Raw genomic sequence first — 14,560 nt, 5'->3', positions numbered from 1 at the left:
AACACTATATATTGCAACAAGTGCAGAAATAAAGGAGAATATAGCAGTCTTCCCTTAAGGCTGATGTAAAAGAGATTTACAAAAATATGAAACAATGCCAGCCAGCTTACCTACATATCTTAGTTTTGGAAAAAGTAGTAACTTCATTTAAAAAATGCATATTGCATAGCAATAGTTTAAATGTTGCTAGGTAATGGGTTTATTATTATTCCTTTAAAATAAAGCTATAAATGTGTTTTTTAAATACCCATATACGTAGATGCACAAGAGAGCATGTTAAATACCCAAATCAGCAATTGAAAATGTTTTTTCTTTTTTAAAGTGCTCCCTAAATCTGTGTGGGAACACAGAGTATGAAAAACCCTCATCGGGAGGACAGCAAATGCCACATATAGATGTGACATTTGTCTCCACTCGTGTTATACTCAGCTTGTTCCAAAGCCAGCTGGGAGAAAGGCTGTGTAGAAGCAGCCTCCGTGGGGCCAGTAACCATCTCCTGGAAGAGGGCAGGGCTTGTTCTCCAGAAGACTTGGAGGGTGTATTTGTGCGCTCATGCGGTGGTAACAAGTGACCACAAACCCCAGTGGCTTCAAATAATGCACACCCATTCTCTTACAGTTCTGAGGTCAGAAGGCTGAAATTCAGGTGTCAGGAAGCCAGTGTTCCTTCTGGAGGATCTAGAGGAGAACTTTCCTTGCTTCTTTAGCGCTTCTAGAAGCCTTGTATTCCTTAGCTAGTGGCCCCTTCTTCTGCATTTAATGTATGTCCCTTTAACCTATACCTCCGTCATCCCATCTCCTTCCTCTGACCTTGGTTCCTCCTGGTCTCTCTTGAGGAGTGTGATTTTGTCAGATGTATAGGAGATTCAGGAGAAGCCTCTCAAGATTCATAATCACATCTGCAGATTCCCTCTTGTCCTATAAGGTAAGCGTCACAGATCCAGGATGAGGGTGTGGACATATTTGGGGCCGTTATGCAGCCTACCACAAAGGGCATGGAACACGACAGTGCTCTCCTTTGGTGCTGTGGCACAGGGTGCGCACTGGCCCGAGGCTCCTGTGATGCCCTTTCCCCATGAGCCCACACTCCTGCCTCCATACTGTGACCTGAAGCTCTTTCTGACGAGGGAGAAAGAAAGAACTAGGGAAGAGAAGAATGTTGTCAGTAGAAAAATCATCTGGGCAACATTTATTTTATTTTATTGAAAAGCTGTATTATTGCTTTGTTTTCTTTGTGAAAAAAATGGATTCACCATCTTGTGCTTTATGCAGAAATTGCTCTTTGTATGATCTCCCGCGTCCTTTGTTGATTAGGCTGGCATATTTGGGTCATGGTGGAATTCATTAGAATTCCGAGTACCTAGTAATCCCGAACAATGTTGCTGAAATTCACTGAGGGTTTTTTTTTTCTTTTTAATTCTTCTCAAAGTGAAAATGTGAATAGCATATGAATTATGCTTGAAAACAGTTTTCATTATATTTTGTCTCCTTGTGCGGTGTGAGATAATCATGGTTACAAAAACAACACCCTTTCTCCTTTGGTACGTGGGATATAATAAGCACATATGGCTCTGAGAACTCATTAAGTCACCTTGCCACTCCTGACAGGTGGTCCAGTGCTTGCTGGGGCTGGAGAAGGAACACGAAATAGATGTCAATGGCACTGACGCGCTGTGGGGAGAAACAGGTAATTATGATTCCCCTGCTTATAGTGTGGGCCAGCTTTCTTGATGTTTTAGCCTCCATTTTGGCCTAAATTGTCTTAAAAAATGACTTGGGGTGCATGTAGTCCGATTGTTATTTTATCAAAAGGCGTTTGAAGTTTACAGCTTTTAAAACTTCCCAGATGAGTAGTAAAAACTTTCCTCAAAGCACATAAAATCATTTTTGAATTACACCAGCAGTTCCTGAAACATCTGACGAAATCTCAGCGAGAAATACCTAAATAAGATGGTAGTTTCTGCTTTGTGGACTCTTCCATATCCTAACCGGCCTGGTCTTCTATGAATAACGCAGTCTGAGCAGGGCGGGAACTCCCAGCCTCGTATTCACATGAAACAAAGGTGTTGGGCATGGGAGGCTTCAGCTGGCCTTGGAGAGTGAGAGTGGGACCCCAAGCGTATGGGGCCCACTGAAGACCCTGAATACAAGCTGCCAAATCCCTTTTCACTGGTGTGCTGCGTGGGTGCTTAACTGTGGTGTGGGAGGGAAGCCTGAGGTGAGTACATTGGAATGAAGATCTGAGTTGGTTACTTGTCAGCTTAATACAGACAATACTGCTTTGAAATTTTCCATATGACTGAATTAGGATTCAAAATAGAAGACTTCAGGTTACGAGTTGTTGTTTCATAGGTATAACCAAGAGTGTTAAAAGGCATTTCCAGGATGTGTCCTGTGTGTCTCCATAGTGTACAGGTATACCTCAGAGAGGTTGTGGCTTCAGCTCCAGACCACCACAATAAGGCAAATAATACACTAAAGTGAGTCAAAATGAAGTTTTGGGTTTCCCAGGCTATTTATAAATGTTTCACACTCTACTGTAACCTACTAAGTGGGTAGTAGCATTATGTCTTTAAAATATATATATACCTCAATTAAAAAATACATTTTGCAAACAAAAGAAACTATCAGCTAAGCTTTCAGTGAGTCACAATCACTGATCACAGATCACCATAACAAATATAATAATAAAAAATTTAAATATTTCAAGAATTACCAAAATGTTACACAAAGACACAAAGTAAGCAACGGCTATTGGACAACAATAGTCTCCGAGCAAAGTTGCCACAAACTTTCAATTTGTAAAAAACACAGTATCTGTGAAGTGCACAAGCAAGTACAGTAAAACAGGGTATACTTGGGTATAACTTCAGTTTCTTACCTGTGCAGAAGTATTTCAAAATGCCTCTCAATTATTAACAAGCCAGATGATAACGTGTAGAGTTGACCAGCTAAGTCACACTTGGGAAAAACCTTGGTTTCCCAGCAGGGAGTACAGGCCTGCTCTTCAGAGCCTCCTGATGCTCTGGGGCTGCTACCGCCTGTGTGGCTTCAAAGCTAGTTTGTGGTACCTGGGGGAGAGGTGGTTTGGGCTCTGATTCTGGGAAGAGGGCAGGACCCCAAGTGGTATCTGATTATTCTTGGGTGAAATGCGTATGGATTTAAGTAGAGCCCTTGATTCCATGGAGCCTTTCCTCCACTCGTTTAAATAGCCCAGGTTGCTCCATAGTTTTGCAAAAGTGTCCATCCACTTCCATACTGTGTTGTGGACGGCAGGCAGTGTGGCACATGCCAGGTGAGTGCATGGCTCTACTTCGTGCTGAGCCAGGAGGTCTGGGTCCCCGTGTGGACTGCCCCACTGCGGGCACTGTTTCTGTTTGCTGAGGACTCTTGGAAGTAAAAGCAATAGCTTTGTTTCCTGGTTTTGTCTGGTCCTCATTCCTGAGCGTTGTCAATGGTGCTTTGCATCTAAAGCAGTCTAGAATGGCTCTTGTCTGTCTCCAGACACAGCTTCAGGGTAGGATCCCCTCAGTGATCCTGTCGGGGGGGGGTGGGAAGAGGGCAAAGGTTCAAAAAGAGTAACACAGTTTGGTATTTCTTTTTGAACCTTTGTAGAAGTTAATACAGGTCTGTTCAGTAGACATTTAGCTATGAACTGCTTGGCTTTAAAATACCCGCTGCTGGGACAACCAGGCAGGGTCTCCTTGGTCTGTGTTTGGTTCACCTTCCCCTCCTGTCTCCCTGCAAAGATGCCGCCCTGCTTCCAGATGGCAGCTACCTGCCCTTCTCTTCTCTCAGCTGCATTCCAGAAGTGGGGGAGCTAAATCTGTGCACAAAATCCTCCTCCACTTTTCTGGCAGGAGAGGCCCTGCATATCTCCTTTGTTTTGCACAAGGGTCGTTTCCATGCCTGTTGCTGATTAGAAGCCACAGGTCATCCATGGGAGGTGATGACAGCTGACAGCCAGAGAGGAGGAAGCCAGGGACCAGTAGACCTGTGGAGGTCCCTGGTCACTCAGGCCGGTCCTCGCGGGGCAGGTGGGAGTAGGGACAGTCACGTGCCTTCTGTGCCTGAGTGTCTCCCTGCTGATGACCTGGCATCATCAAATGTTACCACAAAAGGGGACGGTTCCTATCTTAGGTTGAGAGAGACAAGAAAGTATAATAGATTTTAAAGATGTTCATCTAAAATAGTGACAGTGTTTAATTTGGGGGTTTATTGCAGCAAACTTGCAGCTTTTAGAAAACCTACAGGGTAGGTCTCCTGGATTTAAGAACAGAAGGCTGAATTTACGTACGTTTCCCTTTCACCAGCATCTGGTTGATGTTTAGCGTCCGGCCCTTGAAAACCTGCTCTGAGTCTGGTGGCTCTTTAGCGCCTGCCTCAGGTGGAGAGGTGGTGGGGACCCGTCAGAAAACACGGAGCCAGCCCCTGAGGGAGCCTCTGGGGTGCGCCCTCCACCCACAGCCCTGCCCAGCCTCCGCTCCGTGATGTCCACGAACGTGGCCAGACAACCTCAGGCCCGAGCTTCCTGGGCAGCCTGGAACGTGATACGAGCCCATCAGATGCTTGTGTTCTCTCTGTTTCAGGGATTCCTCAGCCAAGACAAGTAATTGCTGGCTCCCACGAAGTCCCAACCTAACTGAATTACGGTTTCCGTATCTGTGTTTGTTGTGAATTAGCCCACTCAAGTGATCAGAGATGCCTCACTGGTGACCTCATACTATTGCGAATTGTCAGAGGAGCTGTGTTTCCAAGTTTGCAGGCAACTCTCAAGCCCATGAGCCTGCTGTCTGGGTTTTGGGTCAGAATTTCATGTTCTTTGTAGGGAAACAGAGGCCCTTCTATTTCCGCCTTTGTCATTTTATGTGCAAATGTGCCTGTCTTGGAAGCAGAGCCATCTCCACCCCTGATTCCTTTGGTTCACTTTGCAGTTATTTATAAATTTGATTGTTGATGTTGTTTATCAACATCAAACGTTGTTTGCCCCAAATTGTGGGTCTTTTTTTTTTTTTTTTAAGATCTTTATTCATGAGAGACACAGAGAGAGGCAGAGACACAGGCAGAAAGAGAAGCAGGCTGCATGCAGGGACCCCGATGTGGGACTTGATCCCAGGACTCCGGGATCGAGACCTGAGCCAAAGGCAGACACTCCACCACTGAGCCACCCAGGCGTCCCAGTTGTGGGCTTTAAGAGGGCAGACATTTCCCTGTCTCTTGTGCTCACCTATGTGAACGGCGACTATTTATTCCAGTGTCGCCCAACAGAACTTTCTGTGATGTTGGAAATATACTCTGCTCCCCAGCCTGGGAGCCACTAGCCACCAGTCTAGTCTGGTGCTTGTCACTTGGGTGTCAGCTGAGTGAACAAGTGAGTTTAAAGAAAGCAAAAGCAAAGAGTTTTTGGGGTAGGGGACAGTAACCTTGCAGAATAACTTGGGAGAAATTTTGTTGTTGGGGTGGGAGAGGTAAGGAGTCTATTGCTCATAAGGCCCTGATCTTGCAGTTTCTTTGTGGCTCTCATCGCACAGGTCATGTCCTGCTGGATTCCAGGCTGGCTTAGAAGCTCTGGTCCCAGTCACCGTGCTGCACGTGTGCTGAGGTCATAGTTGGGTGCTGGCTTGCATCTTTGGGAGCACAGCTGTTAGCTACCAGACATGGTGTGGGCATAGCTGAGACACAGAATGGCCCATGCCAGCCCACCATGGTGTCTGTGGCGACTTCCTCCTTGTACCGCCAGCTTGACTGCTCACCCAGGGTGCTGGGTGCTCTCATCGGTGTTCCCTCAGAAATCCTTCCTACAGCTTTCTCGCTGAGGCCTTGGGCTTCATGCCCAGAAAGGATGCTGTTGTGCCTGTCAGCTGACTGCTCCTCGGGCTCCCCTCCCCTAATTTCTTCAAGGGGATGCCCTGTCATGCGAAGTAAGAAGTCTGGCTGAAATCCTTCCTGTAAAGTGCTGTCTCGGGGCACCTGGGTGGTTCACTGGGTTAAGGATCTACCTTTGGCTCAGGTCATGATCCTGGAGTCCTGGGGTGGAGTCTTACATCAGGCTCCCTGCTGTGCTTCTCCCTCTGCCCTTCCCTTGCTTGTGCTCCCTCTTGCATTGTCTCTCTTGCACACATCCTCATCTCTCTCTTTCTCATTTAATCCCTCTCTCAAATAAAATCTTAAGTGTTGTTGCTCTTGCTGTTTCAGTTGGTGAAATACTTTAGTTGGTAAATACTTTCTAAAGAAGTTTAGTCATTATAAACACTATGGCTTTTTAATGCCAAAACTGTTAAAAACCCCTTATTTGCCTTTCTTTCTAAGACGTGACTCTCCTCCACTGTACGTGGAGTAGATTATTCAGCTCCATGGCCCTCCTTTATCCTGGCAGGTTGGGGCAGTTCAGTTCAGGATGTGTACTAATCACAGCTCCCTATTCTCTTAATTCTGGACAGAATTCTGGGTAGGGCCTGGCTGCCTCTGGACCCTGAATCACAAGTCTAGCCCTGTCAGCTGCGGGGGCTGGGAAGGAGGTGTGTGCTTAGGGGGAGGGGCTACTCACACCTGTTTCCCTTACTGGACCATGAAGCTGGGTAATGAGTTGTACTGCATCATCGATGTTTTCCAAGTTTCCCTCTTGTCTCCCTGGAACTGCTTTAATTTCCCGCTCTGTGGCTCTGCCCACCCTCCCGGAGGTGGGGTGACCTTGAGCTCTGAATCACCAGTGGCCCCAGGCCATGGACAGCTGAGCTTATACTCAAGGCTGCCCCCAAATAAGGTGCATACACCCCAGGGAACAGGATGCCTTATTGTTGGTTTAAAAAATTACCTTTTGTTCATTCAAATTTTACTTGACATTTTTTTTAGGGAGAGGAGGGCTTATTACTTGGTACCAATTTAGAGTAAATTTAAACTTGGTTGATTTTGGCATTTGCGTATGTATGGACATCTCAGAGCAGGTTTTCAGCTGAGAGACTGGAAGGAAAAGCGTTTGTCCATTGCTTATTGGGGCATGTGGAGAATTAGTGTCAAGGACTTTTTCTAAATGTATCCTGTCGAGAAAAGTGAAGTGACTTGCTGTTGTACGCCTACAAGAGTCCATTTTTGGAGATCCTGAGACTCCTACCAGGGCTGTTGCTGGGAAAATCCTTGTCAAGGCATTCCTTTCTCCTAGTGTTTAAGGAAGTGCATAAGATTAGTGGAAATTCAGATTTTGTCAGTCCAAACAAAGATAGAAATTCTTGATTGTTTTTGGCCTAAAAGCATGACAGAGGGGTAACCCAGGACCCTAGTGGGTGCGGGGAGGGGATAGCCCAGGATGAGGGTGGTAATCCAGGATCCTGGATGGTATAGGCGAGGAGGTGGGTGGGATGACCTAGGATCCTGTAAGGGGAAGGACAAAGCAGGGTAATGTAGGACACTGGAGGAGAGGCCAGCCCAGGCTCTGGCAGGAAGGAAGTGGACATGAAGGTCACCCTAAAGTAGAGAGAGATTTAGGGTAAGAACTAAGGGGGCGAGTTTGTCTCTACCCTGTCATCTTCTGGCTCTAGCAGAAGGTTTCCCCTGGCATGAGCGTGCTGTGGAGAGCCATTCCTCTCTACTGACAGGACACAGAAATCAGCTGACCTGGGTGTGCCCGCAGGTGGGGGGAAGGCCTGGGCTATGATGAAAGCCCACAGAGTGTATCTCAGGTGCAAATGAACTGGTAGCTTGACCACTTGCCGGAATTCTGTTCACCACTTGCAAAATGTTGCTTTTGCTGGGTGTGGAGTCCACCCTTCTTGTGAGTAGTTCCAAACTGTTCTATAAAAACAAAAAATCCTGCTTTCAGCATTAAAACTTGTACTCATCTGCATTCAGGTAGCTTACAGCATCTTCACCTACACTGTTGCCTGTTCTTTCACTCCTAGAAGGACTATCCTTGGTTCATGTGCACTTCCACAGAAAAATCATAGTTGTTTCTTTCAAATTCTTTTTTTTATAAGATTTTATTTATTTATTCATGAGAGACACAGAGAGATAGAGGGAGAAGCAGGCTCCATACAGGGAGCCCGATATGGGACTTGATCCCAGGACCAGGGATCATGCCCTGAGCTGAAGGCAGATGCTCAACTGCTGAGCCACCCAGGCGCCCCTGTTTCTTTCAAATTCTTACTGGAATACTTGAATCCTTCCTTCCTTCTTTCCTTCTAGGCTGAACGTGAACTTGTATAGAATGTTTCTGTGGAGGGGCGCCTGGGTGGTTGTCGGTTTAAGTGTCCAGCTCTTGATTTCGGCTCAGGTCCTGATCCCAGGGCCCTAGGATGGAGCCCCCAGTAGGACTCCCTGCTCAGCAAGGGGCCTGCTTCTCCGTCTCCCTCTGCTCCTCCCCTAGCTCATGCTTTCTGTCACTCTCTGTCTCAAATAAAAAATACAATCTTCTTTTTTTTTTTTTTAAATCTTTAGGAGAAAAAAAAAAAAGATTCTGTGGAAATGCCCCCTTTAACCCTGACTCCCTGCATGGAGTCCTGCACATAACAGTCCTCCCTGCATTCCCAGCCCGTTAAGGAGAGAAGAACCACACATTATACATGCCTGAAATAATTTGGTGTGTAAGAGGATCTATCACAAAATGTGAGCATTCTCTGCATACTTTAGAAGTGACAGCTGTTAAAAGCTGTGTTCGTCTGATAGATTTTTTAGAACAAAGTCTGTATGAAATGTGATTTATGTTGTCCATGTTTTAGGAAATTGTTCTTAAATTGAATTTGTTATTTATAGTACCCATTATTCCTCAAAGGATTTGAAGAGGCTTATTTGAAATAATACATGAAAGAATAGAAAAAACTAAAGTCAGGAATAGGACAAGGGGAACAGCACGGGATTCCTGAATGTTTACTAGATCGAGCTGTTTTGGCCTTAGGATGCCATGTGACCAGAGTTTGGAAGGAACACAGTCATTGTAGATTATTCTTATTGTCTGTGGGAGAAAGCTTAACAATTCTTCCTGAGAAGAAAAGTGCTTTCTGGCACTCTTGCTCTACAACAACATTCATAGCATTCATGGTCTGTTTGATTAATTGGATATTTTTAAAGGAGACTTCCTGGAGGCAGCAGCATTGGAGTTAGCGGTTAGCCTCCCACTGGCTGTGTGACCTCGGCAAGCTGTTGAACTTCTCTGAGCCTTATTTTCCTTCTCTGTAAAATTAGGATGAGTGATACTCCGTAAAATTATGTTGTATAGGGCAGCCTGGGTGGCTCAGCGGTTTAGCGCCGCCTTCAGCCCAGGGCCTGGTCCTGGAGACCTGGAATCGAGTCCCACGTCGGGCTTCCTGCATGGAGCTTGCTTCTCCCTCTGCCTGTGTCTCTGCTTCTCTCTCTGTCTCTCATGAATAAATAAAATTTAAAAAATTATGTTGTGTATTAAATGAATTTATGAATTTAGAAGGGCTATGAAGTGTCAGTGTAGGAAGCATTTTATAGGCGTCATTGTATGAAATTAAAATATGTCAGCGTCTTCCTAGTTTGAAAGTGTGGACCCAGGTTCATTCAACTGTTTGGGCTTAATTCCTGACCAATACTGATTGGCTCTGGTTCCTTCACCTTAATAAAATGGACCTAACAGTCCTCTAATTCAAAGGATTATTGTCAAGATGAAATAAAAACTCTCACCCACAGTATTTTAGCCAGAGCTCGGCAGTTATAAGTGTTCAGAGATGCAATATGCCGCCAAGGTTGTGAGAAATTGATTGTTAATATTTAATGTCACTTAGTTGTACTTTGGGTCTTGATAGATTATTGAAATGAATGTTTAAGTGATAGAATCTTAGTTACTTTGCAATTATTTTGCAGGTATGAGGGATGGAAATGGATTTCGGTTACATGTGAAGTCCTGTTTCATGGTGATTGTACATTTTGTTTCCTTAATTGAATTCCTTGGCACTTGAGGTTCCTGATAGTCCTCGCATGGGGACCAGCAGTGTGTTTATACAGAACTTGTGACATGTCAAGAGCATCTCGGCTCCTCAGATTTGCTTTCTGCCTTGTTTTAACCTCCATAGGTAGCTCACTGCGAGCCGGGACCATGTGCTGGGGCGGCAGTGGTATGTGTGATGCTCAGTTGCCACCTGTTGCCTGGTAACACAGATGCCCTCCCCTCCACCCCAGCTGCCACAGGCCCTCCGGGGGGACTTCTGGCAGGCAGAGAACACTAGGGCAGGGGCAGGACCAGGATGGTGTTCCCAGCAACGACTTATGAGGCCGCTGGAGCGTTTGGCTAGTGCTGGCTGCCGAGCCCACCCGGCAGGGCTTTGTTCAAGACTGGGGGTGCCAGAAGCTTGGCAGGGCTTCGTCTCCCAATGCAGTGATATTTTTCAGTAAGAGTAATCTTTATCATGTTTCATTTTACCCTTTACCTTGTTGAGGATTAGATCAAATAACCACCTGGTCTCTGTGGAGATGAAGAATTTATAGCTGCCGGGGAGTTGTTCTCTGAACAGAAGCCCTCCCTCCTCCTCAATGATGGAAGCAAATGCCTGACAAAAAGCAGGGCCGGGAGATTTGACTTTCATAAATCTTAGCTGCATTCCTAGAAAGTGGAGGAAGGGGCATTGCCCAGCTCTTGTTTGAGGCAGTGCCGCTTTCATGCAGGCAGAGGACGTGGGGCCAGCCTGTCCACAGCCCAGACTCCGAGGACAGCGAGGCCAAATGCAGGGGGTGGGGGGACGCGGGGCAGGCCCCCTCATAATATCATAACCGGTCAGTTGTTGGGAAACAAGGGAAAGGGGCTGCCATTCTCAAAAAGTTTTTAAGGAATCCTAAAGCTCCTAATCACAGTTTATCTTTCAGATAAAATAGCTGAGCGTTTTCCAGCATTTCCCGTGCGCGCTCTACTTGCGTTCTCCTCCTTTACAGTTGAGTGGGGCTTGTCCAGTGAGCCTCCAGTTGAGGGTCAGGCTGCCTCTGGCGCATCCCATGGTTTCCATCTTGGTTGCAACTAGAGGGCATTTATGAGAATCTTGCTGTCTCTTAACTAATGTTGGCACTTTTCATCTTTTTACTCTTAGCCCCATTTCTATAAAAGGTAGAAAAGCCAATATATCAGTAAATCAAGTGCACCAATAAACGTAAGTGTACCAGCCACTTGGTCCACATCTGCTCTCAGCCGGCTCGGCGGCAGCACTGCCCCTCTGCAGGTACAGCCCACTGTGCTCTCGTGCTCTGGCCCGGGGGGCGGCATGGGCATCCCGTGAGCACCCCGTGGGTAACGAATGTACGAGAAGGTTGTGGAGACGCCGCAGACCCAGGATCCCGAGCAGCTCTGAGGCGGTGAATGGTAGCTTTTCAAATCTGCAATAAAAAAATGGCCTCCAAAAAAACTACATTGCAAAAAATGCAAAAAATGAGAAAGAAACAGGATGGAGAGAGTAGAAGAGGCGGAGCCTGAACAATTTGTGGTGGCAAAAGTACTGGACCGCCGTGTAGTGAATGGGAAGGTGGAGTATTTCCTCAAGTGGAAGGGGTTTACAGGTGCTGACAATACTTGGGAACCTGAAGAAAATTAAATTGCACTTCTTAATTCTCAAAAAGCTAGTAAAGAAAAAGATGGTACAAAAAGAAAATCTTTATCTGACAGCAAATCTGATGATAGCAAATCAAAGAAGAAAAGAGATGCTGCTGATCAACCAAGAGGCTTTGCCAGAGGTCTTGATCCTGAATAAATAATTGGTGCCACAGACGGCAGTGGAGAATTCATGTTTCTCATGAAATGGAAAGATTCAGATGAGGCAGACTTGGCTGGCAAAAGAGGCAAATAGGAAGTGTCCTCAAATTGTAATTGCGTTTTATGAAGAGAGACTAACTTGGCATTCTTGTCCAGAAGATGAGGCTCAGTAATTGTTTGCGTTGCTTCGTGTGTGTGTGTGTGTGTGTGTGTGTGTGTATATATATATGGAATATATATATTATATATGTATAAATATATACATATTTATATATTTATAAATAAAATCTGGGTCTTTATTTATCAGTGTGAAGAAATAACATTCTAATGAAAAGTTTGATATGTTTGAAGTAGAATTGAGGGAGTTGTTGGGGTTTTTTGCATCTATAGCACTGGTCACTTTGAACAAATAAAAGCTTTCTGTAGTCGTTTCCTTTATCAGAAAAGAATATATGAGACCATGGCATATTATCCCCCTGCATTAGAGAACACCTTTTCTAAATGTTGGGGGAAATCTTCATAGTTGTTACTCAGTCAGAATTTGTGTTTCACTCCTATATGCCTAAGGACCATTCTGGGCTTTTTGTTTATTTAGGGCCTTTTTGTGTGTATACTTTTAAAAGTACATACATAAATGGTTTTCTTTTCGTTATTTTTGAAACATTCACCAAAACAAAAGCAGCATTTTATAACCATGGATAAGCCCATGTTTCTGGGATGCTATCATTTTCAGCAACTTAAGAGATAAATCACTTAAAGTTACATTGAAATTTTTCCTGAAGCTTTAACCTTTCAAGTTTTGTAATTAATTGGACAATTTAAATATAATGTAAAGAGTTTAAATTGGACAATTTAAAAGCAGCCATATCAGAATCCATATCTCTAGTTACAGTCATATAAATGCAAGTTTATTTGCAAGATCCCTGAAAGGAAAATTTTAATCACTACCATCAACCTCCCCACCCAAAGGGCAAAACTAGACAAGTTTTGGTGTACTTTAATTAGGTAAGCAAAACTTAGTTAAATGGACATTTAAAGGTTCCTTCTAGTGAACTATTTCTTTTCAAGAAGTTGAAAAATCCTTGTGCTGTATTGACTAAAAGGTTGTGATTTGTGGAGTGTCTTAAGACTTCGTTCATGGAAACCTAATCATAACCAGGTGGTTAGAAATGTTGGCAATTTAGCACCTGCTGGAATAAATGGGTGGACAGACTTCTATAACCCAAATTCTTGACCTGCATGTTTTTTCTTCACCCCAACTCATTCCTAACACATAGGCTCAATCTTCTCAGTATTTGAATTACTGGTTAAGCAAAAACCAGGAAAAACAATAACTTTGTAGTCAGGATGTTATCCAACTGTATATTGTTTACTTTATTGTAAATACTGGTAAACAGTGGTCAATAAATAGTTTTATATTCCTTTAAGTGAAAACAAAAAGTTGCTTTCTGGAAGTGGGAACCTCTGTGTGCACTGACCTGTCACCCTTCTCTCAAAGTCTCTAAATTTAGGGACTAAAGCTTTGTGGGCGGAGGTGGGGGGAGGGCAGTAACCATCCATTGTTCAAACCCTCAGGCCGGTCATCCTGTGCCCGGTCTGCCATAAAATGTTACAGACAGCCCTGTTTACCGAATGACTGTGTTCTGGCAAGTTGACAGTTTTTATAAATGAGACCTTTGCCCACAGAACGTGAATATGTCAAAGATGCCTGCAAATGATCCATTTTACAAAGAACCGTATCTGATGTTTTCAATAAGTTCCTATCATTGAGAGTCAGTTGGGTTCTCTTAAAATGAACATCTGCTGTGACAAATCTCCTGTTCTGAGAACAGGACAGTTTTGCCGAGTACATTTATTCAGGATCGTCAGATGATCGATGCTTTCGAGGGAATTTAATTAGAAAAATGCCATCTTGTTAAGGAATTTGCGAGTGAACGAAATTGTCCCCAATTTGAGTCCTAGAAAGTGCCATGTGTTCACATTGATTTTAGAGTCTCCGTCTCATGCCAGGTCTTTTTTTGCCTTCATCTCCAGATTCCATTGGGCAGAGGACAGGCATTGCCTCCCTGCCAGGGCGCCCACTGCCCCTGCCTCCTCCCTTCCTCCCCTTTTCTCCTAGCGAGCCTTGCTAGTCTGGGGTCAGCTCGGAGGTCAGCCTTGCCAGCAGAAGAGCTGGCATTCCTGCGCCGTGTCTTGCCCGATGATCAAGTGTGTAGCTGACTGTGGAACAGTCGTGCTTGTTTCTGAATGCGGTGTCCTCAGGTCTGTGGCTGCTGGAGCCTGAGGTGCCCTCTGGCCTCGGGTTTTGAGCTAGGAGGGCAAAAATCCCCCCTCTGGGTAGAAGAAGGGACCCAGGTGCTATGGGTCTGCGGCCCTGGGAGGCGGGAGCGCCTCGCTAGGCCTTGGTGTGCGGGAGGGGCGGCTCGGGCCGGGTGGACTGCGTGTGGCCCTCTCGCAGCTGCTTCTGGGTGCGCTCTCCTCTCAGAGGGAAGTGGCTCACGGAGGCTCGGCTCCTCCGGTTGTAAGGGGGGAGCGGGGAGAGCCGGGAACCCAGCCCGACGCCAGGCCCGCCCGGCGGCGCTCTCCTCTGCTGCCCAGCTGCTCCGGCTGCGGCCTTCCCGGGCGCCTGGTTTAGTGCCAGGCTGTCCTTTCCGATGTGCTGCGCTGCCAAGATCCGCTGAGCTGCACTGACACCGTGGAGCTTGTTTGCCAGACAGGAGCTCGTGGAGTGTCTGCGTCGGACCCATCAGCCGCCCGGGCGCTGGTCTGTCCCTCGCAGGGCGTCCTGCGTGGTGGCTGGTCGTGTGCCTGGCTGCCCTGTGTGTGCGGGTCCCCTCCTTTGTCCTCCAGTCGCTGCGGGCCCCTGAGGTTGGGG

At 45.9% G+C, this 14,560-nt stretch overlaps 1 protein-coding gene and 1 pseudogene across 1 annotated transcript in view; both read left to right on the top strand.

The window, feature by feature from the left end:
* Window positions 1-14,560, top strand: part of TANC1 (tetratricopeptide repeat, ankyrin repeat and coiled-coil containing 1) — a 223,452-nt gene that overhangs the window by 197,555 nt on the left and 11,337 nt on the right. The window contains exon 19 of the mRNA XM_072811229.1: window positions 1,608-1,686. Within this exon, the coding sequence (XP_072667330.1) occupies window positions 1,608-1,686 (79 nt within the window). The remainder of the gene's footprint in view (window positions 1-1,607; window positions 1,687-14,560) is intronic.
* LOC140624393 (chromobox protein homolog 3 pseudogene) lies at window positions 10,415-13,106 on the top strand (annotated as a pseudogene).

Source organism: Canis lupus, chromosome 34 (assembly GCF_048164855.1).
Source record: "Canis lupus baileyi chromosome 34, mCanLup2.hap1, whole genome shotgun sequence".
In the NCBI taxonomy this organism is placed as follows: domain Eukaryota; kingdom Metazoa; phylum Chordata; class Mammalia; order Carnivora; family Canidae; genus Canis; species Canis lupus.
Note: the sequence above shows the minus strand (reverse complement) of the source record. Positions and strands in the feature narration are given on the sequence as shown.